At 35.4% G+C, this 23,313-nt stretch overlaps 1 protein-coding gene across 1 annotated transcript in view; it reads left to right on the top strand.

Moving 5' to 3' along the window:
* The window catches only part of sema3d.L (semaphorin 3D L homeolog), a 91,209-nt gene extending 70,151 nt beyond the window's left edge, over positions 1–21,058 (top strand). Inside the window, exons 12-18 of the mRNA XM_018252704.2 lie at positions 6,945–7,167; positions 7,944–8,032; positions 9,928–9,969; positions 10,756–10,913; positions 12,395–12,459; positions 12,974–13,113; positions 19,802–21,058. Coding sequence (XP_018108193.1) covers positions 6,945–7,167; positions 7,944–8,032; positions 9,928–9,969; positions 10,756–10,913; positions 12,395–12,459; positions 12,974–13,113; positions 19,802–20,227 — 1,143 coding nt within the window. The 3' untranslated portion in view covers positions 20,228–21,058. The remainder of the gene's footprint in view (positions 1–6,944; positions 7,168–7,943; positions 8,033–9,927; positions 9,970–10,755; positions 10,914–12,394; positions 12,460–12,973; positions 13,114–19,801) is intronic.
* The last annotated feature ends 2,255 nt before the right edge of the window (positions 21,059–23,313 follow it).

Below are 23,313 nucleotides of genomic sequence, written 5' to 3'. Positions count from 1 at the left end.
CAATACTAAAAAGTAACTTGATTATTTCAGAAATGGTACAACATTTATAATTGATTGTATTTCTAAAGTTTTTTTTTATCTCCATGAGATAGAACTTTCATTACATTTTATTTAATTTCCACGATAGTTTCCATTTAACTGCTTTAAAGAAAAAATAAAAACTGCTTTAAAGTACAAATAAAAACTAAATAGTAAAACAGGCTGTCAAAATAAAAAAAATTCTAAAATAGTTAGCTAAAAATGTAATCTATGAAGGCTGGAGTGAGCGGATGTCTAACATAACAAGGGGGATTATGTGTAACATAATCCCCCTTGAAGAGATTTTCGCTGTTTATGGCACCTACAGTCATCGCATGCGCAATTAGCAAAATAGAGGCAAGACTTGGCACACGCATCATTAGGTCTGCCCTCTTGTGCCGCGTCTTCACAAGTATCCGGAAGTGCGCGGCCTGTCAATCTATCCTTTGCGCTACGTCACAGACACGGAAATAGGCGACATGCGAAATCTCGCGATACGCGAGTAAATGATGAACGACTCTCTATTTAAACTTTTGGATGAGGAGCGCTCACCACTAATGCCCCTGAAGAAGCCGAGTTAATCGGCGAAACTCGTTGGGCGGCATTGGTGGACGGTGAGAAGTCTAGCTTCCACCCTGTCCCTACGTAGCTAGGTAGTGTCAGCTCTTTGGGGCAGAAAACGGAAGGGTGGGAGCGGGTGATGCTACCCCTTGATTTATGCACATTTGGCTTTAACTGGGTTTTGCATTCAAGCATATACTTACCTCATTGGTCCACCATTTGCAGTTTTTAACTAAGTGTTTTTTTATGGACAGTTGTCCAGCACTGCTGTGATTTTTCAACAGCAGTGTTTGTGTGGTTTTGAGCGCTTTGCAACTTTTTAATCAGTAGATTAAATGTTACGTTTTAAATACTTGATACATTGTTGAGATTTGACACTGAACTGGTTTGCTTTGAAGTATAGGGTGGATGCTTTTACACTTAAGTATCCCTCTAGCTTCAGTGTTTTTGTTATACTGATTTATTAGTGCAGAGAAAAGGAAATAATTAGTGATGGGTGAATTTGCCCTGTTTGCTGCGCCACAAAATTTGCGAATTTCCTGCAAAATTCGCGAAACGGGTGAAAAATTTGTGAAATGTGAATTTTGATGCGGCTACAGTTTGCCGGTGTCAAAATTGATGCCGGTGAAATTTGCACCAAATCTGCAAATCGATTCGCCAGTGGAGAAACGCGGACATTCGCCGTGAGTTCACTCCTTGCTAGTTCACCAATCACTAGAAATAATTTAAAAAAATTGGATTATTTGGATAAAATGGAGTCTATGGTAGATGGCCTTTCCATAATTCGACAGCTTTCTAGATTCAAGATAACCAATACCATACCTGTAGTAGCAAATGCCTATTTTGCCCAATTTATTTAGATACAGTATACAATAAAGAAGAAGTGATAGCATGTTAGCCATGCCTGAAATTCTGCTGGTCACATGTAGAAAATGTGAGATCACATTCTGTCTATTATACAAGTGAAAATAGAGCTGCAAAATTTCACCACAGTCAAATTTCAGGTGGACTGTGGTGAGTTCTCTTTCACCATTAATATACCCCATTGGCTGATATTTTGTTATCTTTGTAATCATACATCATGTGAGCAACTAGAAACCTTTAGCTACCATTATCTTATTGGCTAAACGTATATAAGGCATTCAACTACTAAAAGAAGCCATAAGCTACACATACAATTCATTTAAATATACACAGATGTTCCATAAAACAACAAAACACTAATTAAATGCCAAAGAAACAAACATCCTTGAAATCAATGTTACAGTATCTCTCTAGTCCTTGTGAAAAGGATATGCATTAGTAAAACTTAACAACAGTTATTCAGAAACAAATGATTTCGAAAGAGTAAACTAAGGACAGTGATGTGTTTGTTACAGAGGAGACAGCCTATAAAGTTTTTCCATGATAAACAGTTTGGAATGTTGAATACTTTTCTGGATTTGCTGCTGATGAAAATGTTTGGCAAAAGTTAAGATGTGCTTTTTCTTGTTTAATGAGTTTTTGCAATGTTGTAATTAATCAAATGTATTCATTGCAGACTGTCTCGTTGTATTATCAAATTCATTTTTATGAGACACGATCTTAAAGCACAGATTTGTTTCAAACAAATGTACTGAAATTTCTTATCATTTAAGGGCCTAATTAATCCCCCAACAGCCACTCAGTCTACACCTCCTAAAGCTAAGAATGTTGATTGTGATTCTAATCCTGTGTTGTGCCCTGATGTGTTAGGGTCAGGATTTGTCCTGGCAGTCTTAAAGGGCATTAATAGATGATGCAAACTTCACCTTAATTTACATAGTATATCAGATCAAGGGAACAGTAAAGTTTTAGGGTGGCCATACACAAAGAGATCCGCTTGTTTGGCAATGTCCCCAGATGAGCGGATCTCTCCCTGATATATCTGACTGATCTGATTGTGGGCCCTTGGGCCCAACGGTTGGATCATAATGCAGGACTATGGGCGGTCAGATCAATGAACAGATGCGGTCCGCAATCTGATGGGATTTTTAACCCTGCCCAATGGAGGTCTGGTCGACTTTTGGCCCCATACACAGGCCAATAAACTGTTTACTCAATCTGTCAGCAGCTTTTATCAGCCCGTGTATGGCCACCTTTAGGTGTTAAATGATTTTCTGGTGTAAACTAAAATTTGACTCCTCCTTAGGCCTAAACAGTCAACAGCAATCTAATACATAAGAAGAATAACTGTTTATGAAACACATGAGGCCTAGCTGGCTGACTAAAAGAGCATAGGCTAACTCAATCAGTGGCCTATTTACTAACAATCAAATTTACATTTTTTTAACAAATCTCTAAAAATGAGTGATTTTTCTAAATTTCTTTAAAACTCTAAAAATTTGATATTCAATAAGTGTACAAACCATGTAAAACTCTAATACAAAACTTCACCAAGAAAAAATAGTTGAGGTCCTATAGAGGTCCAATGGGAGCTGTGCTGATCCTATTAGATCATTTTCTTTTAACCATTAATTCTTTTAGAGGCTTTTATGTTTTTTTTGTTAGTGAATGCCTAAAAAACTCTGCTTTTTAGAGGTTTTAGAGGTATCTATATTTTTTTATTGTTCAGCGTTTTTTTAATATTCAGATTTTTTTATAAATTTCATGGCATTAGTGGTTTCAGAGAAATTGAGTTTATGCGTGGTTTGAAAAACCTCAAAAACTACTAAAATGAGACTGTTGATAAATAGGCCTCGACGCATCAAATTAACAGAACAGTTCTATATCTATATCAACTTCTCACTGAAGTGCTCTGACTCAACAGTTTTGAAATTTGTCAGTAGTGATGTTGGTTATCTCCTCAACATCTTACAGCTTGGTAAGCAGGGGATTATTTTGTGTTGATGCTCCACACATCTCTTCCCAAGTTTAACAGGGGCTGATGCTCCCTAGATGGTCTCTCTTTTCCACACTAGATGGGGTTTTTCTAGCTTCTGGTGGCACTTCCCTCTCCCTGGGCTCAAACTCCAGAAGCTTCCTAGCTTCTCCTTACTTCCAAGGTAGATACCCACCATTCATACTCTCCAATGATGTCACTGGTCAGAGGACAGGACAGCACAGGGAGGCAGCTGAAAGGTCACTTAGGGTGTAAGTAGCATCTAAATGGTGTAGTTATAATATTTCATTTGTAAATCTTTGGTGCTGTCCTTATACACTCATGCTGGTTGTCATGACTACAAAGAGGTGTATATTTTATTTATGCCAGACTAACACCTAAAATGACTCTGGACCACACCGGACCTGGCCTAACTCTCTAAGTCCATGGCTTGAAAAGTAGTGTTAATATATCTATATCTATATATCTATGTATAGCATATTACATTATTAAGTCATTCGTAGTGATGGTCGAATTTGCGCCATTTCAGCACTTTTGCCGCAGGCGCCCGTTTTTTACGCTGGCACTGGCGAATTTTCGACGCCGGCGAATTTTCGGCAGCAAATTTTTGCAGGCGTTTCACGAATTTATTCGCTGGTGGCGAATCGCGCAAATTCGCCCATCACTAGTCATTCGATTTGTTATTGTACAATAAATCGTTATTTCGTTCAGTATTTATAGCGCACCAAGATATACTTAATTAGACAAGAATTAAGCCTATTTACCAAGGGTCAGATTTTAGTGGTATAAGAGGTTTTGAAACTCGTTTAATCTTAAACCACGAATGGCATGACATTTATTAAAAGATCCGAATGAAAAAGTACCAATGGAAAAAATCTGAAGACCTTGAAAAGTCCAAATTGATTTAAAATGGTCCAATAGTATCAGGGCAGCTTCCATTGACTTCTACAGGACCTTGACATCTTTTACCTGGCAAAGTTTTCGTGATTTTTTCACTTAAAAAATCTTGAATTTTTAGAGCTTTTAAAAAAATGGTAAAACTACAATTTCTTAGAAAATAGGCTACTTAAAAAAATCTTTTTTTTCGAGATTTATTATACCCCAAATCTGCTAAAAATCCAAATCCGAAAATACTCCATGTCAAGCCTGTCGAGGTCATGTAGAAATCAATGCAGATGTCCCTGAAGTTGTTTCTTGACATTGTAATCTGCACTGGATAATCCCAGGTTCTCGTTTGATAATCCAGAAAAGTTACGTTTTCACAGCAAAAATTCGGTATAATCAAGTTATCAGAGTGTCAATCATATGATACAAATTGGCGCTCAATTTTGTCACAAAGTTTTGTCTCTCCGACTTTTTAAAGAAACATTATTGATAAATTAGTTCAATTTGTGAAAGGGAGTTTGGTAAACTTTGTTTTCATAAAAACTGAGATTAATTGAGTTTTAGTAAATAACCCTCTTAGTGTCAAAATGATTCTTTAGCCATCTATTGGGACAGCCTGTTGTAGGAACCCACACATTGGAGTGCCAGTGGTAGCTCCACTCCGGGGTTCCCTTGTGCAAATAGGTTTACTGTCAGTACACAAGAAGCAATTTACAACAGGAGACCTGGTGGATGCCCTGGTGATAATCACAACTATGCAGAAATGCAAGAAGATTGATTGGATGCAAGTACCTGTGATTTGTGCAACGACTAGTCTGTTTTTGAATCTGTAATCATAAACTGATAACTTTAAATATATCCAAATATTTTGTATAACTGTATATCTAAAATATCTTATATAAAGGAATGTATTAAATGATGTGAATAAACAATTAGATAAAATGATTTAAAAGTTGATGTTACACTAATTGAGTAGGTGTTATATATTTAGGGGCATTGTCAGAGATATGTTTATTCTTATATGTATATTTTTTTCATTTTTATAACTGATGCAAACAAATGTGAAGCACCTTTCACACACCAAAGCCTTTTCTAAGACAAAAATGCAATATTGGATTGTAACATGGTCTGTGGCCACTAGATGGCAACACAGCCACATTGATTGAAAATATGCTCAATTATTCTACTCTGTTTAAATTTAGTCTGGGATATTGTTAATTTAATGTTAATTTAATACTGCAATCCGTAAGCATAAACTGCATATGTGCAATTATAGCATTGCATTTATAACTTTAAATGAAATACCAAATTTGCAAGGAAAGGGGCTGGCTATTCCATGTTGTATCCCATAGACTCCACTTTATCCAAATAATCCACATTTTTAAAAATGATTTCCTTTTTCTTTTAATAATAAAACAGTAGCTTGTACTTGATCCAAACTGTGATATAATTAACCCTTACTGGAAGCAAAACCAGCCTATTGGGTTTATTTAATGTGTAAATGATTTTCTAGTAGATTTAAGGGGGTAAATTTACTAAAGGGCGAAGTGACTAACGCTGGCGACAATTCACCAGCGTTACCACCTTTGGCCACTTTGCCAATTTACTAACAGATGCAGGCGACAATTCGATAGTGAAGGAGATAGACGCTATCTCTAACGCCAGCGACTTTTCGTTCTGGCGATTGACGTTACTCCGCAAATTCACTAATATGCGGATTTTACTGAATGTTACCTCTTTTGTCAGACTTGCGTTCACCAGCTCAGACCAGGCAAAGTGCATCAGAACATCAGACATCCTCAATCTTCAGTTACTTACATCATAATTTTTGAGTGGAAAATCTTCCAAAGTCCAAAAAACGCTGGTGACTTTTTCAGTTTTCTAGGGTGATAGGCTGCGAAAGGCATAACATTTTTTTTACCCGGTTTCCCCCATACATTTTCTAACATTATTTTAAAGTGGGCTCATGTGTAGGGCATTAAAACAACTGTATTGGCTTTATTTAGATTCCCTGGACATGTGTAGTTATTAGTGGAAATGTAATGTATTAGCTGCAACATGTAACATACAGACCTCCATTCACGTTTAAATTTCTCGCTCTATGCAATTTAGCCTGAGCAATGTCCCCTTTGCTTTATTAAAAGAGCTTCTTTGCTTTGATTTGCTCGTTTTGCTGAAATAACGCTAGCGAAAATCCGCCTGTGTCCGACGCACAGGACAAAACTTCACATTTTGGTAAATTAGCGTTGTCTGAGCGAATTTTCGCCTAGCGAAGTGTTTCGATGGCTGAGAAGCCGTCACTGGCAAATTTTCGCCGGTTAGTAAATTTGCCCCAAGGTATGAAGATCTAAATTATGGGAACATCTATCATCCGGAAAACCCCAGGTCCCTAGTATTCTGGATAAGAAATCAAGACCTATACTGTACATCAGTCCAGGCATCTTATACATCTCAGCCCATATCAGCATTTTGTTTCTATTGCTATTCCCCTAAATTGATTCTATTTAAATCTGTTCTCAGAGAGAGACTTTTGAGATACAACAATACAATATTTTTCATTTTCTGCAAAAGCATTGTGAATAGAAATCAAAAATGTATTTATTGTTCTTTAACTTTTTAGTGTCCAAGCAAAACGTATGACCCCACCATCAGATCTACAAAAGATTTCCCCGACGATGTTATAAGTTTTGTAAAAAATCACCCGCTCATGTACAAGGCTGTATATCCTCTTCATGGCAAGCCCGTGTTCACCAGACTTAATGTGGACTATAAACTGACCCAGATTGCTGTGGATCACGTTGTAGCAGAGGATGGGCAATATGATGTCATGTTCCTTGGCACAGGTATTTCTCAGCAAAACAGATTTACTGAGTATATTTTTCCAAAATAGGGAGTAATTTTACTGAAGATAATACAACTGCCCAGATGGATAAGTATGAAGAGATAATTTCTTACATGTGACCAGACATAGGGAATATAATAAAGACAACATGAAAAAAGTAATGTGGGCCTCTCAAATAAGTAGTTAAGCAGTAGTTATAAAAAAAAGTTTCATTAGGACATAAAAAAGTGGCTGAAGGGGCACCTATTGCATTAGATTATGAATTATGGAAGATTTGAATGTTGTCTAGTTGAAAAAAGTTATGTATTTGCCTGGCGTTCCTTGTCAGTATCATCAATAAACAGCAGGGGGAGACATACAGTATCCTTTAGTATAACATTCAACTATTGCAACAATATTTCTTAAGATTTCATTTATTGTGAATACATTTAAAGCACTTTTAAATCAAACTTGTGCTATAAATATTTAATTTTCCATTTTATATCAGTTCATGCATGTGATGGTTGCCATTCCACAAAAAAGGAGATTTTAAATAGATTTCAGTAATAAACTGTAAACACTCTACAAGATATTGAGTTACATATTCAGTCGGAATATTTTAGATGAATTGTAATACTCAGTATTGTATTATTCACACCTCATTGAAGTACTGTTTATTAAAATTGCTTTTGAGCATAGCAAGTTGTGCGCACAGAGGGGAATACAAATGCAGCAATTTGGTGCTGTAGATCAGCCAAATGTGCTTTGCAATTGTTAAAAATGCTGTTTTATTTTCAGATGTCGGAACAGTTCTTAAAGTTATTAGTGTGACAAAGGACATATGGAACATGGAAGAAGTTCTGTTGGAAGAGATGCAGATATTTAAGGTACATAAAAAAGCAACATTGAATTTATATTTATAGTTAGTAGCCATAATCCTATTTCTTAATTCTGGTTTTAAAGCAGCAATTTGTAGCCTTCATAGGGCTGATGTCATTGAAGTAGTGTCAATGGTTCATGGTGCACCAATGTAAGAAATGAATCCTCATCCCAAGAACCCCATATCTTGAGGGAATAAATATGAAATATATATAAATATACAGATAATCCATTCCAGACCACCTCCCCTGAGAGGCATGTCACATCCTTGACTAATACATTGTTATTTAAATAGTACATGTGTCTCCATTCATATATATTTTTAAATTTGTTTACCCTCTAGCTATGTTCCCTCTAAGCCCCTATATATTTGCTGCAGCTATATATTAAAATGGACTGAGAATAAATTCACAGGGATACGAAGCCACCAGTAATCATACCTGACTGCAGCTTACCTAACTGGGTGTAGTAATGATTAAGTAACCCAAGTTAGAAACCTTAGCTGACCAAAATCCATATATGATAACCAGATACATTCCAGATGAGTGTGAAGACTCTTCCTCTCCTCCATTATCCCCAATCTACTGTTTCTTCCTGTTTTTGAAACCATGTGTACCTGCAGAAACAAAAAAGTTAAATTAGCAAATGCTTGTTTCACAAAAAAACAATTCAATTCTTGGAAACAATGAGGGTAGGATTTGTATTTGTGGCACCACGAGGTCGGTCATAATGTTCCCTCTAATTCCTTCTTGGTTATGTGCACAAAAAAATTATTTTTGTGCGCACATTTTAAACTTGTGTGTATTTTTAAAAACTGTGTGATCAGGTCAGAAAAAATGCAAAATTTAATGTTTTGACACAAAATTCTTTGTGTGTACCACATTTTGTTGTGTGCTCTGATCTCAAAATGTGTGTGCACGTGCACACCTTAGAGGAAACAGCCCAGCTAATGACTACCCACTCCCCCGCCCTCCCCTCAAATTCACGCACTTTTCCTAGTTCACCTGCTCTGGGACTTTACACATGGGCTGTTTAAAGAGCTTTAAAAACCTCCCAAGTTCCCCCAGTATGTGCAGCATTTAGGGAACAGAGGAGGCTAGGAGACATGCCACCGTAGGCCTGGGCTTTTGTTCTTCCCACAAATCTGGGCATGGAAATAAATAGGCATTTGCCACAACTTAACCAATTAACCATGAGACTGCACCGCAGGTTGCCATTCTTTTTTATAACTTTCTTTTTATTAAGATTTTTCAAGAAAATATATTTCCATACAAAACATTGCAAAAATAAAGATAATACAAAAACAAAAGTGGGCAAGAGGTACACATATACAGGTACATCAGAGTAGTATAATGAACACCCACCAAACATTTCCGTGAAACATACATAAAAGTTACCAGTGGGGCACAAAGTGTTCAGAAATAAAGGAAAACCTAGAGAGAACTCTATTGCTTTTTGAAAGAGGCAAATCGCAGAAGCTCCAATCAGTGGCTATATCTCCTCGTATCCCCCTCGGGCACAGTGAGTTCACAGGCACCCTGACCCCAATACGCTCCAACCCCACCAATTCTCCTACCATAGGAGATCAGTCCAATGGTCTGGATACAAGATATAGTAGCTGCCCAGCGCTCCAGACTAAATCACCTGCAGTGGTCCCCCCAGTTGGGCTGTGTCCCAGCTACACCAAATTTTATTAAAGTTATCTATAGTATCATTTCGAAGTGAGGTTGCCATTCTTGTCCACTTAGAGGGTCCCAGATTGTTGGAACCTATGTCCTAAGGGGGCCTGCTTATGCTGAGGAGCAAGGCAAAATTGCTTGCTACTCTGCTTGTATAACTTATTTAGCATAACGTTTATTAAAAAAAACCTTTGTAATGCAAGAGAATTTGTCTTTTCTTTCAGCAACCTGCAGCGATCACAAACATAGAACTATCACTCAAACAGGTAAGAGGTTATGTAAAAGCAGAAAATGTGTTAATTAAAAAAGGAACTATGTCTACCTGTGAAATCATTTCAAATCATATTCGCACATCTTTCATATAAATATTCTTTTTTACCAGTCATTCGCATATCATATTTATAACTTTTAGAAACTTCTTAAGTTGAGTATTAATGTTGAGATTTGCTTTACCCTATCAGTCAGCCAACAGTTGTAATTTGGGTCTCTATACCTTATGTCTACTAGGAAATCATGTAAACATTAAATAAATCCAATAGGCTGGTTTTGCTTCCAATAAGGATTAATTCTATCTTTGTTTGGATCAAGTACAATGTACTGTTTTCTTATTACAGAAAAAAAATGAATGAAAAATGAATTTTAAAAAATTTGGATTATTTGAATTAACTGAATAACGAATCCCATGCCTGTCTGAAAACCATAAACAATAATTTGAAAATCTGTATAGGCCCATCTATAACATTCTAAAATGATAATAACATAATACATGATGATGATGATTATAATAAAATGATAATAATAAAATTATATCTCGCTGCCAAAGTTTTTACTCATTAGAAAAGCCTGTTCATTAATTAGGAAACAACTCAAGTGGGGTTTCCTTAAAGATTGCTCGAGGTGGAATTCTTAAATTAGGCCCTTAAAGTTGGATATGAAATACTATAAGTATATGAACAAATAAGAATAATAACAAAGCCTTTTTAAATGTTCATCTGTTATGTAAATATGTAGTTTGTGTGTCATCTCTAATTTACAAATATTTTTTTTTTCAGCAACAACTTTACATTACATCTAAAGATGGGTTAGTTCAGCTGTCGCTGCACAGGTGTGACACTTATGGCAAGGCTTGTACAGACTGTTGCCTAGCAAGAGACCCCTACTGTGCCTGGGATGGAAACTCTTGTTCTCGATATGTGCCAACATCAAAAAGGTAACGTTGCTGCTGTCTTATTGCCACATTGCACACACTGTCCATTGAAAGTGTCAAATCTTTCTTCATTTTTCATTGCAGATTGTTTGGCATGCAATGGGTTAAGACATATGGAAATCACTAAAATCATGTTTTTATTTGGTGGGGCTGACAGAATCAGGATATCCCTGTTTTTGTTAGACTTACTTGCCAAATTTAAATGAAATGTTTGAAAAATCTCAGTCTTAGTGGTCTGGCACAGGAATTGTGCTCTCCATTTGTCCTTTTCTTTTTTTCCTCTGTGTCCCTGTCTACTGTATTTCCTTCCTTTCTGTACCCCCACCTTCTCCAGCATCATAAAAACAAATCTTACTTTACATAGTTGTCATTGGCTGAGACTCACCTCCTCACAAACAGTATGTTATACATATACAGTATGCATTTATATATATATACATATAAATCATGTTCATTCTTCATTGGTACAGTAGGCTAGTGCTTGTTTGTGGTATAGTGCTCCTGTTGGCTTTTGTTGATAGAATCCAGCTACTCCTATTTATTCAGATATTACACTATACATCAGATTTAAATTATAGAGAGGTACATTTTAGCACTCTAGGCCCATATGTAAAAAAAGGTAAAAGTTTGCTCTGATGCAGTTACCAATAGCATTTGCTTTTAAACAGGTCAGTGCTACATACTGATCGGTTGCTACAACCCCTAAGAGTATTTGTACAAAACAGGGCAATATAGTAGAGCTAGCCTATTTGATATCTCTGGATTTGACAGATTCACTGGTGTTTAGTAAAATCTGTGAAAATGTTTAGAAATCGTTTGGTATAAGTATGATTTAATATTTTCTTTTGACAATTGAATTAATCCAAGGATTCCACCTAAGAAAATAAAACTATCTATGATATCCTACTAGATCTTCTGTAGCTGTAGGAAGTAATACTTGTAAGGTTTATTAGGAAAATTCATTGAAGTCTTAGAGGGTTATTTACTAAACCTCGAATTTATCTGGACGGGCTTTTCGGGGGAAAACTTGAATTTTTCGTAGAAAAAAAACCTTGAATTTTTTTGAGATTTAATATACTCCAATTCTGCAAAAATCAAAGTCAATGGGAGATGTCCTTATTCCAATTGTAAGATATTGTGGTCTGTGCTGGGTTAAGCCTGATAATCCCATAAACAAAAATAACGAGCGGGAAAAAAGTCCAAAAAAATTGTACGATTCGGGTTTTCACTCGATTTAACAGTTTTTTTACTGATCCAATTTCTTTGAGTTATTTTATTAATAAATAAGGTAAAATTGGCAATGGGAATTTGGTCAAGCTTTTTTTATTTACATTATGAGATAAATTAGGATTTTAGTAAATAATCATTGTTATGGAGAGAATTATGAAAACGCTAATTAAATGGCAACTAGAGACTTAATAATGCTGTTATTGTATGTGTATGTATATTAATGGTGCTTATTGAGTCTGTATTGTTTTCCACAGACGTGCAAGAAGACAAGATGTGAAAAATGGAGATCCCCTAACTCAGTGCTGGGATGTCGAAGATAGTAAGTGTATAACATCTGACGGTTTAAATCCTCACATCAATAACATCTAAAGATTAAGAACTAATGCACAATAAACCACTTCATCTCTCATCTGAGTGGCTTTCTACATCTTCATTTGTTGAGATCTGATACAAATTAAGAAATAATTTTAATTCAATTATTATAATTCAAAATATAATTTCCGGCAGCCCTTGATAATTTTTGGGCTCTAACAGGTGCAATATTATAGTCAAGGGCAGACTTCAATAACTGGAGGCCCATGGGTCACATGTGCTCTCCAAGGTACTTTCCTCTCCCTGTATGCCTATAGAGTCCATAGACTGGTGTGTATGACATCATCATTTTGCTATATTCTTGCCATACACATGTAACATGTAAGTTAATTGTCCCTCTGCTTGAAAGTGCTATACATTGCTGTACTAGGCATTAATTAATAATTTGATTCCAGTATGTTTAAGCTCGAGCAAGCAATGATACAATTACATGCTTTATTGTGTCTTTTCATGTTTTCTAGATGCAAATCAAGAACCTGCAGAGGAAAAAGTAATATTTGGCATTGAAAACAACTCTACTTTTCTAGAATGTATGCCTAAATCCCAACAAGCATCAATCAGGTGGTTTATTCAGCACACAGGGGAGGAGCGCCAGGAAGAGGTAAACAATATGCTTTTATGAAACCCCCACTCAGTGCCTGTTGTATAATTTGGGAAATATTTATATATATTTGTATTCTGCAGAAAGAACAAGGTTATAAAACTATGGCACAACCTAGGTGCATGACTTTACATTTATGTACATTGAACTTTAACTGCCATATCATTGATGTACCAGAACAAATTATTATGCACAATAAATGTTTGGTAGAAATAAAATACCCAAAAAGCCTGTATAAAAATGCAGATAATTTTCTTTTCACCCGCCTCATGTTTTCATAAATATGGAAAATGGTGTTTAATGGTGTAACACTCCAGTTATAACTCTGTGGTATAACAATAAGTGGAGCAGACCATAGGGTTGTAGGTTGCTGACCCTTGGTGAGAACTCAGAAAGATCAGTTTTCAGAATATGAGTTTTATACTATTTATATTGTCTATAATCTTTTTTTAGGCCTAGACATTAATTTTGCCCATGTGCAGTAACCCCTACTAAGCAATCAGCAGATAGCTTTTACTGGTCACATGTCTAAAAGCAAAAGTCTTATTGGATGCTATGGGATACTGCACATGGGCAAACCAAGTCCCATTTATCACATATGGGGGTGAATATATTAGATTTGCCTTGGACTCTCCAACAGTCAATATCCTCAGAATTTGATTTTGAATATAAACTGTAAATTAAAAAGAAACTTTATGTTTTGTTATCTATTGAGAACTAAGAATTTATAAACTCTTATTATTTGCCAAAGGAGTTTCCCCAGAAATATTTAAGCTATAATAAATAAATAAAAAAAAGCAAAATGTGCATAAAACATAAAAAGACTTCCTACAGAGATGATAAGCAGCAGTAATAGGAAAGATTGATCATTTTTCCATTTGCAGGATGTCACCTTTCCTCACCTTGATGGTCAAAGTTTATATCGTGGTTTCCATATGACAGTCAGAAGGACTGCCAGGATAATTTGTTTTACTGGATTTGTCACTAGGTCATTTGTCAGACTGGGTGTAAGCATTTTCCCATAGGAGTGTCCGATATCCATCTAGCAAATATAAAGATTGTGTGCGTCATATCATAGGATTTTTGCCAGTTCTGTCACTATTAAAAATATATGAGTTTAGTGTTAAGCGATAAACACTGTTCAGAGACCCCCTGGCAGTGTGTTAATGTGATTTGTCCTGATATCCAGTACCACCTAGTGGAGGACTTGTTCTGTGCACATGATAATGTTAATACAAATCACAACATTCCAGGTCTCTGAATTGTATTGGTCATTTCCTATTGTAATAAATTATTAACCTTTCTTTAAAAAAGCACCAACATTTTCTGCAGCATGGTACAGGTATGGGACCTGTTATCCAGAATGCTTGGGACCTGGGGTTTTCCTGCATAAGGGGTCTTTCTGTAATTTGGATCTCCTTACCTTAAGTCTACTAAAAAAAAAAAAATAATTTAAACATTATTTAAACCAATAGGATTGTTTTGCCTCCAATAAGGATTAATTATATCTTAGTTTGTATCAAGTACAAGGTACAGTGAAAAAGGAAATCATTTTTAAAAATGCTAATTATTTGATTAATTGAGTCTATGGAAGATAACATATATATTTTTTCAGAAACTATATCCCATACCTGTACAATAAATGAGTTTATACACTGAAGTCACAGATTACATACAACAATGCAACCGATCACTTGATATTGTTGTATAAAATATGCTTGCTTTCCAGGACTAGCATAGGAAGCCATACGTATTAAAATATCTGTGTAGTTACAACCCATAAGCACTGCAATAACATGCTACCTTTCATTTTCTGTTTCATTTTTTTCCATTAAATAATTAAGCTGCCTACATGGTTTGAGTTATATCCTATATTTGCAGCCATTTCAGTTGGAAAAGGATGTGGCATTGTGTGCCAGCTGCATCAGTTAAGCTTGATCCTTATGTGTAACACTGATGGTCAGTTAATAAATGGGAGAGTGTTGTCAACTATGACTAATCTATGCTTATTCTTGGCTTTGTGTTGCTTATGTTCAGACTAAAAATATTGTGTTAAGACTTTATGACTGCCTTGGTTCTGTGGCACAAACAAAAGCTGGCATGAATTAATACACACACCAGTAGCCTTCATCGGGGAGCCAGAAATTTAAATTATTCTTAAACTTAGGCAATAAATCTTGTCCGCGTGTTTGTAATGCTTTATTTACTTATTGGCAAGCAAATCATTCAATTCGCAAACTTGTATTTCTCATTATCATAGTAATAGTTAAAATGAAAATGAGATTTTTTTATTGCTTGGTTATAATGTGATTGCCAGTGTACTTGGAAGTACAATACAGAATAATTACTCGGTAGAAAAGCAGCAAATATTAACAATGCCATTTGCAAATGAAAGATGGAATGTGCAGCATAATTCTCAGAGAAAGGTTTCAATATAGAATAGTCTCTTATTGTCATTCCACAAGGCTTTCAGTTCCTGGAAAGATAATCAGTCATTCTGGAATTTGTTCTTCAGAATGTTACATTACAACAAAAGGTATGCTTTGAAGATTGCATATTACCCACCCCCCAAAGAGATATTTTATATATGATTTCCTCATTTTAATGACACAGTTATCAAAACCTACTGCTGACCCATCAAGTTGTGGTTTCCATTGCATTTTACTGCATATATTTTGAAATTCCTCTTAAAATGAAAATATGCTATAACCTAAAAGTGTGTGGAAAGGGTGAGGAAACTATTATTTTTGTTTTCCTCCTTTATACAGAACAAATCCCTTTTCAATGTTGGTTATACATTTAACAACAAAATTTTAATCTGGCAGAACAATAATGTTGAGGTGGAAAAATATCCCAAACCCAACAAGGGGTTAAGCAATGACAGGGGCAAAGTTTGCTTCAGTTTCCATAACTCGCAGCGACATCTGCAAGGGTTTGACAAGTCTTGAATTGGTCACCAGTCTGAGACCTGTCAGAAAAACATCTTTTGTTATAATACCCTGCAGGCTCAAGTTATTTATAAATGCTGGGGGGGGGGGGCTCTGTCCACAGTGATGCACATTTTAATTTAGAATTTTAGTGAGCTTGCATCCTACCTTATTTTTCGCTTTGAGTTGGTATGTTTTTGTGTTAGGATTGTACTCCATTCATATACATTTCTTTGCTTCACACTATATAGCAATTGGCTGAATCTTCAATAAGCACATTCTGCTGACAATATGTCCCGATATGTGTGGCACTACTTAGACTATATCCTTAGGCATACCATAATGCATAACACATGTACAGCCTGTACTGGGTAACAATGTTAGCCTTCTCCTAATTGGTGTCATTTATCAACATTGGGCAGATTTGCACCTGGGCTGTAACACATACTGTACTGTAGCTACCAGGCAGTGATTAGGTTTTTTAGCAAGCTGCAGGTAGAATAATTCAAGCAAGAATGAAATTGGTTACCATGGGTTACTGCCCAGCTGCACGTGTTACTAAATGAGCTATAATAAGGTTGTGTTTGCTTTTAATGGTGTATGTGTAATTAGTGGAGTTACTTAAGGTGAGCCCACATTACTTATTTTATGCATAATCCAATAATTACTCTTTAAACTGCTATCTTTATGGATAACTCACTGTTACCCAATTGCATAATTAAAGTTTTTTTCCCCTATTTATGTGTAATATGAGTGATAATGATCCTCTTTCTCTGCACCTGAGGACAGGAGGTACAAGAACATGTTTGTCACCATCTACTTCTATCCAAATAAGCAGAGCCACAACAAATTGTTAGTCCACAGGAAAGCAACTGTAGAATGAGTTGAGCTGGGGTAAGGGAGGGCATCACAGTATTTGTAGTAGGGGTATGGTAGATGATGGGAGAGGTGCCCTGCCCTCTACATATTGGTGGCCTGACGCACGTGGGTGGTATTGCAGGGATTGCAAGATGCGTTGTAAGCTGCAGTTGGACATCTTGAAAGAAATATTTATGTCTTAAATTGCCTGGTCGCCTTTGCTCTGAGGTCCTTGCCACAAGATGTTATCAATATTTGAACAGAAAATAAATATACAGAACTGGTCTTGTCTGAAATGATCAACTCTACACACTTCCCCTACCGTATGTTTAAAATGTATAGATTAATAACTTCCATGACTAAGATTAGATATATATATATATGAGTTATTTTATTAAATGTAAAAGACGTTCTGCTTTTAACAATACATTTTTATTAATTTATACAAGGGACATAGTTCAAAGGTACACTGAGCATGATTTATGATGCAAATGTTCAATCTCACATGAAGTGTTTATATATTTTCTGGCATATGACACATAACGTAGTCTAGGTTTATCTTATAATAATACAGTAATTGCACATAACTATCCCATGAGATTAAATGCTAACAGATGTGTGCAAGTGATAGCAACCTATATTACTTAGCATGAATTTAAAATAGTTCAGCAGCACCCAAATTCCTGGGATTTACAGGAATACCTGATGATCTTAAAATGTTTAAATATATATGTGAATGTAAAACACCGACTCACGTACACTACACAGAACTGCTGTGATGAAAGACAGTTTTTGGTTAAAGTCTCCATGTGCTTTTAGTAAACCCAATATCATAAAATGCAGTTTTTGTTAAAATATCCAGTTCTTTTAGTACACCCCAATATCATAAAAGGCAGTTTTTGGTTAAAATCTCCAGGGCTTTTAGTTTACCCAATATTATAAAAATCAGTTTTCGGTTAAATTCTCTACTGCTTTTAGAGACTTTAACCCAGTATTCCATGAACATATTTATTAATGTTAGAGGGTGATGTTAACCATTTAAAAATAGCTATCTGCAATGCATAGTAAAGTTTGAGATATAGGGCTTAATGGACAAACCAAAAACATGGTGATATGGAGAGGTATATGGGAAAGAGTTAAGTAAAAAAGATCAAATGAGCATGGTGATGAGTTTCGGAAAAAAGTGTGGAAAAGTAAGGTAAAATTAAAAGTTTCTAATGGAAAAGCAGAAGTGTGTGGTGAACATCCCCTAGGGGTAGGTAATGAGAATGTGTTAAAGAAATAAAAGGCCAAGGATTTTGTGAATGCATCCTTCCTTAATTTGTAAAATTATAAAACATATTACTAGAATAGTGTTAATGATGCTTTTTAATAATATTTTCTACTTTGTATTTCAAATCTGTTTTGCTGTTGTGTTATTTGGAAAGTTGTATTTACATATCTCATATACATATCAACATTTTAATATACAATGTACCATTTTTTTCCCTCCAACATTATAAACACTGTCGATAACTTGTATACTTAAAAGCAAGCGTTATTGAAAACAGAACGTTGATCTAATTATTTGACCATGCATTATTTATGAAGCTGTAGCATGATGAATGACTTTAGCAAATAGCTGTAGGGTTCATACTGCAACCAAATATATGAAATAACTCTTCGCTTTTCATCTGTTGGGTTCTAAACCTACAAATTGCAAGCACATGCTTTCCACATCTTAGTAGCCCATGTATCATCCGATGCTAAAAGGATCAAAATGAATGTTAGGATGCCATCAGATGAGCAATATTCCCAACAATACGGAGATGGATGCATGTGCCAGCTGCATTCTGACAGTGATGAAAATCTCGTCTGTGAACAGAAGTTCAGTCAAAGATGAATGCATCATTGATTCCTGCTCTCCTGCAAGAGGCCCTGACATCTCATAGGTGTCAGAGACAATGCACTGCGAGGAGGCAATCTGTAAAGCAGTTACATGTCTTCAGGACATTGTTAAAATTCAGGGCAACTTTCTGTGTAATCAGGGATTAATTCTCCACTTCATTTATCATTGGGTTAAACCTCACTGGACAGTGCAGAATTCATATTTCATTATTTTAACATGTTTAGCATCAGGTTTGTAAATATTATCCAGAATGGCCTCTTAAGAGGTTATACAATTTTTAGCATCTATTTAATCACTTTCAGATCTTGAGTGACGTCGTTTGTGCTCTGGTTTTGTTTTTGATTTTCATATTACTATTCTATATGTAATGAGCCTTTTTGAAGGGTCAGTATTATATTAAAAAACACATTTTTTGCAAAAAAAAATAATGGGTGAGCTATTGACAAATGTAGCCCTTTCAGCCATTTTTTCCCATTTTTGCAGCTTAAGGGGGCATCTTAGGTAAATAAGAACAGAGGTCTCTTCTGAGTAGTTTTGCAGACTATTTATATTTCTGATACTGATACTAATGTTTAAAGGTATACTGACATTTTTTTTAACTGATAAATGGGGTTTAACTGAATTTCTTCAGTCTTCTCCATAGTAGCTTCTAATCATTTCTATATAGAAATAAAGCAAACATAGATTTGAACTCTCAAAACATAATGTACAGTCTATGTATAAAAATCCCTAGCACATATTCTATATAATTCCAAGGAGTCCATCTGTGATTGGCAGTTTCAAATGTAATATATTATATAGTTATATATGAACAAATGGCACTACTGTATTCTGTTTAATGAAATACAAATGTAGGTTTTTTTTTTTGGAAGACCTTCAAATAAAATCTCTAAAGTGCATACGAAAATCAAAAAATGGTGCATTCAGAAGCTGAAATGCATTAAACTGTATATAACAATAAACTGTTTTCATTATTTATTTGAATTCGTGTTCAATTATTTTTTATTGCTTACAGATAACATCTGATGAAAGAATCATTAAAACAGACTACGGGCTTCTGATTCGCAGTTTACAGAAAAAAGACTCAGGAATGTACTACTGCAAAGCTCAAGAGCACACGTTTATACACACTATCACAAAGCTCAATGTTAAAATAATAGAGAATGAACAGATGGAAAACACACAGAAGTTGGAAGATGATGAGGGAAGGAGCCGAGATTTAATAACAGAGTCAAGATTGAGGTACAAAGATTATTTACAGCTCCTCAGTAGTCCAAGCTTCAGTCTGGATGAGTACTGTGAGCAGATGTGGCACAAAGAGAAGAAGAGGCAACGCAATAAAGGTGGCGCTAAGTGGAAACACGTCCAGGAGATTAAAAAAAACAGAAACAGGAGACACCATGAGCAGAGGAATCAGTGGGCTAGAATTTTATCAGCATAGACTGATTTTTTTATTGGCAAGGACATCTGCATTCATTTCTCCTTTGCGTATATGTCTTACAATGATTTTCTTTTACTTTAGGATGATAGGACTGGTGCAAGTCAACCTGGTATTATTATGTAATCACAGGAAGGGAAGATACTTAACATCCTGTGTTGCATTATAGCACTGAATTAAACAGAATGGAATAAAATACCTTAAAAGAGCTATATTCCTATGAACTTTTAAAACCTTAGAAGATGTAATTGATGTAGGAGGATCTTGTCAACCCACCAACTCTTATTTGTTTCTCAAATCTTTATATAAACAAGGAACTTGGATATAATAACTAATATTCTGACCTGAATTTCATTTTTATGGGAAGGAGGCACCAGAGAGTTTCAGGATACCTAGCATTATATATTAGTCACATCAAGCATACAGTATAAAGGTGAGGTGTTAGTAAGAACAATGTTCCCTTTTAGATTAGGATTTCTGCGTGGTATTAATGTATTTTTTTCTCAAAACGTGGGTTAAGTTAAAATGGGGAATTCTGGATTTTATTTATTGAACTATGTTATTTAGGTGTTGTTTTCTGTTGTTTTTTTGTAAATTATAAAAGAATGTTTAGAAGTTTAAAAGTAACTCTTCCTTTTTTGTATTGAGTAGCAATTTTCAAACCAGCTTAATAATATTATTTTCATGGTAACTGCAAATATATTCAAATATCGCTTATATTTCTTATTTCTGCCCTTACAAATGAATCCATAAAAACTTATGTTAAAGGACCAGTAACATCAAAAAATTAAATTGTTTTAAATTAATAAAAATATAATGCAGTGTTGCCCAGCACGAGTAAAACTGCTGTGTTTGCTTCAGAAACATTACTATTGTTTATATAAATAAGCTGCTGTGTAGCCATGGGGGCAGCCATTCAAAGGAGAAAAGGCTCAAGTTACACAGCAGATAAGCTCTGTAGAACATAATGGTGTTATCTGTTATCCATTATTTATCCTGTGCCATATAGCCGTTTTTCAATTTCCGCCATTGCTACTCAGCAGCTTGTTTATATGAACTATAGTAGTGTTTCTGAAGCAAACACATCATTTTACCAGTGTATTGCAACAGTACATGATATTTTCATTACTTTAAAACACTTTCAGTTTTTGGTTTAATCATCTTTAGCAAAGGGTTAAACTTAGTGTAAACAAAAGCCAGGGTTCTCTACTCATAAACTTTTACTATGTATTCTAGATGCAATATAGGCTAATGACTTCAGGGCTAAATTGCACCAGTGCAACAGTTCAGTTTCTCTCAGCAGCCAATCAGATTGTTACTTTCATTTTCTATCTGGTAGCTCAAAACAAAGGATTGATTGGTTGCTATGGATGTGTGTACTTGTGCAGTGTAGCACCAATGTTTATAAATTAGCCCTTTGTTCCAGTAGCACCTTCAACATAACTGGAATGAATATTACTTGGATTATATAATTAAGATTGTAACAACCCATCGCAGCATGTAATCGAAGACACCAACTATCGATTGCTAGATGTATTGGGATTATATTTTATACAAAGCAATTTAGTCAAAAAAATTAGTTTAGCAACTGTTTCAGCATTTGTTATAAGCCTTGTTAGACAACATATTATTCCTTTGTACAGTATATGTGCCATCATGAATGCATTGGGAATGTCAAGTGTTGATGCTGTTCAAAACATATTGTGATATTAATATTATACATTTAGAGCAAAGTTAGCTTAACAGATATTTGGACTAAAGGATATTTCTCATTCCTCCAGTTTTTTTTATAATAAATAATAAAACCTTTCTTTTTACGTCTTATTGTTCTTCTACAAAATTGTTTCTGTATGTCTTATCTTAGTAGTTTATTCAGTCATAAAATCAATGTGATTAATGTTACATAGTTACATAGTTACATAGTTAAATTGGGTTGAAAAAAGACAAAGTCCATCAAGTTCAACCCCTCCAAATGAAAACCCAGCATCCATACACACACCCCTCCCTACTTTTAATTAAAATTCTATATACCCATACCTATATTAACTATAGAGTTTAGTATCACAATAGCCTTTAATATTATGTCTGTCCAAAAAATCATCCAAGCCATTCTTAAAGGCATTAACTGAATCAGCCATCACAACATCACCCGGCAGTGCATTCCACAACCTCACTGTCCTGACTGTGAAGAACCTTCTACGTTGCTTCAAATGAAAGTTCTTTTCTTCTAGTCTAAAGGGGTGGCCTCTGGTACGGTGATCCACTTTATGGGTAAAAAGTTCCCCTGCCATTTGTCTATAATGTCCTCTAATGTACTTGTAAAGTGTAATCATGTCCCCTCGCAAGCGCCTTTTTTCCAGAGAAAACAACCCCAACCTTGACAGTCTACCCTCATAATTTAAGTCTTCCGTCCCTCTAACCAATTTAGTTGCACGTCTCTGCACTCTCTCCAGCTCATTTATATCCCTCTTAAGGACTGGAGTCCAAAACTGAACTGCATACTCCAGATGAGGCCTTACCAGGGACCTATAAAGAGGCATAATTATGTTTTCATCCCTTGAGTTAATGCCCTTTTTTATGCAAGACAGAACTTTATTTGCTTTAGTAGCCACAGAATGACACTGCCCAGAATTAGACAACGTGTTATCTACAAAGACCCCTAGATCCTTTTCATTTAAGGAAACTCCCAACACATTGCCATTTAGTGTATAACTTGCATTTATATTATTTTTGCCAAAGTGCATAACCTTGCATTTATCAACATTGAACCTCATTTTCCAGTTTGCTGCCCAGTTTTCCAGTTTAGACAGATCACTTTGCAAAGTGGCAGCATCCTGCATGGATGCTGTGATCACAGTAACCTATAGCCTCAGCCTTATGACTTAAAGAGCATTTTATTTGCTGCTTCTCTTCTAAGGAAAAGTAGAACAGATAAAAATACCTTGTGTGCCATAGACCCAAAGCAGTGACTCCTTATATAAAGATGCTGCAGACTCACTTGAAGCATCCAGCATCCAATTCTAGATGCAGGGGTAAACCTACACAGTCTTTGTAATAGGCATTGTTTCTTTGCACTGTAGCACATGATT

Source organism: Xenopus laevis, chromosome 3L, assembly GCF_017654675.1.
Source record: "Xenopus laevis strain J_2021 chromosome 3L, Xenopus_laevis_v10.1, whole genome shotgun sequence".
Classification (NCBI taxonomy): Eukaryota; Metazoa; Chordata; class Amphibia; order Anura; family Pipidae; genus Xenopus; species Xenopus laevis.
The sequence above is the reverse complement of the archived record's forward strand: the minus strand, read 5'-3'. Positions and strand labels throughout refer to the sequence as shown.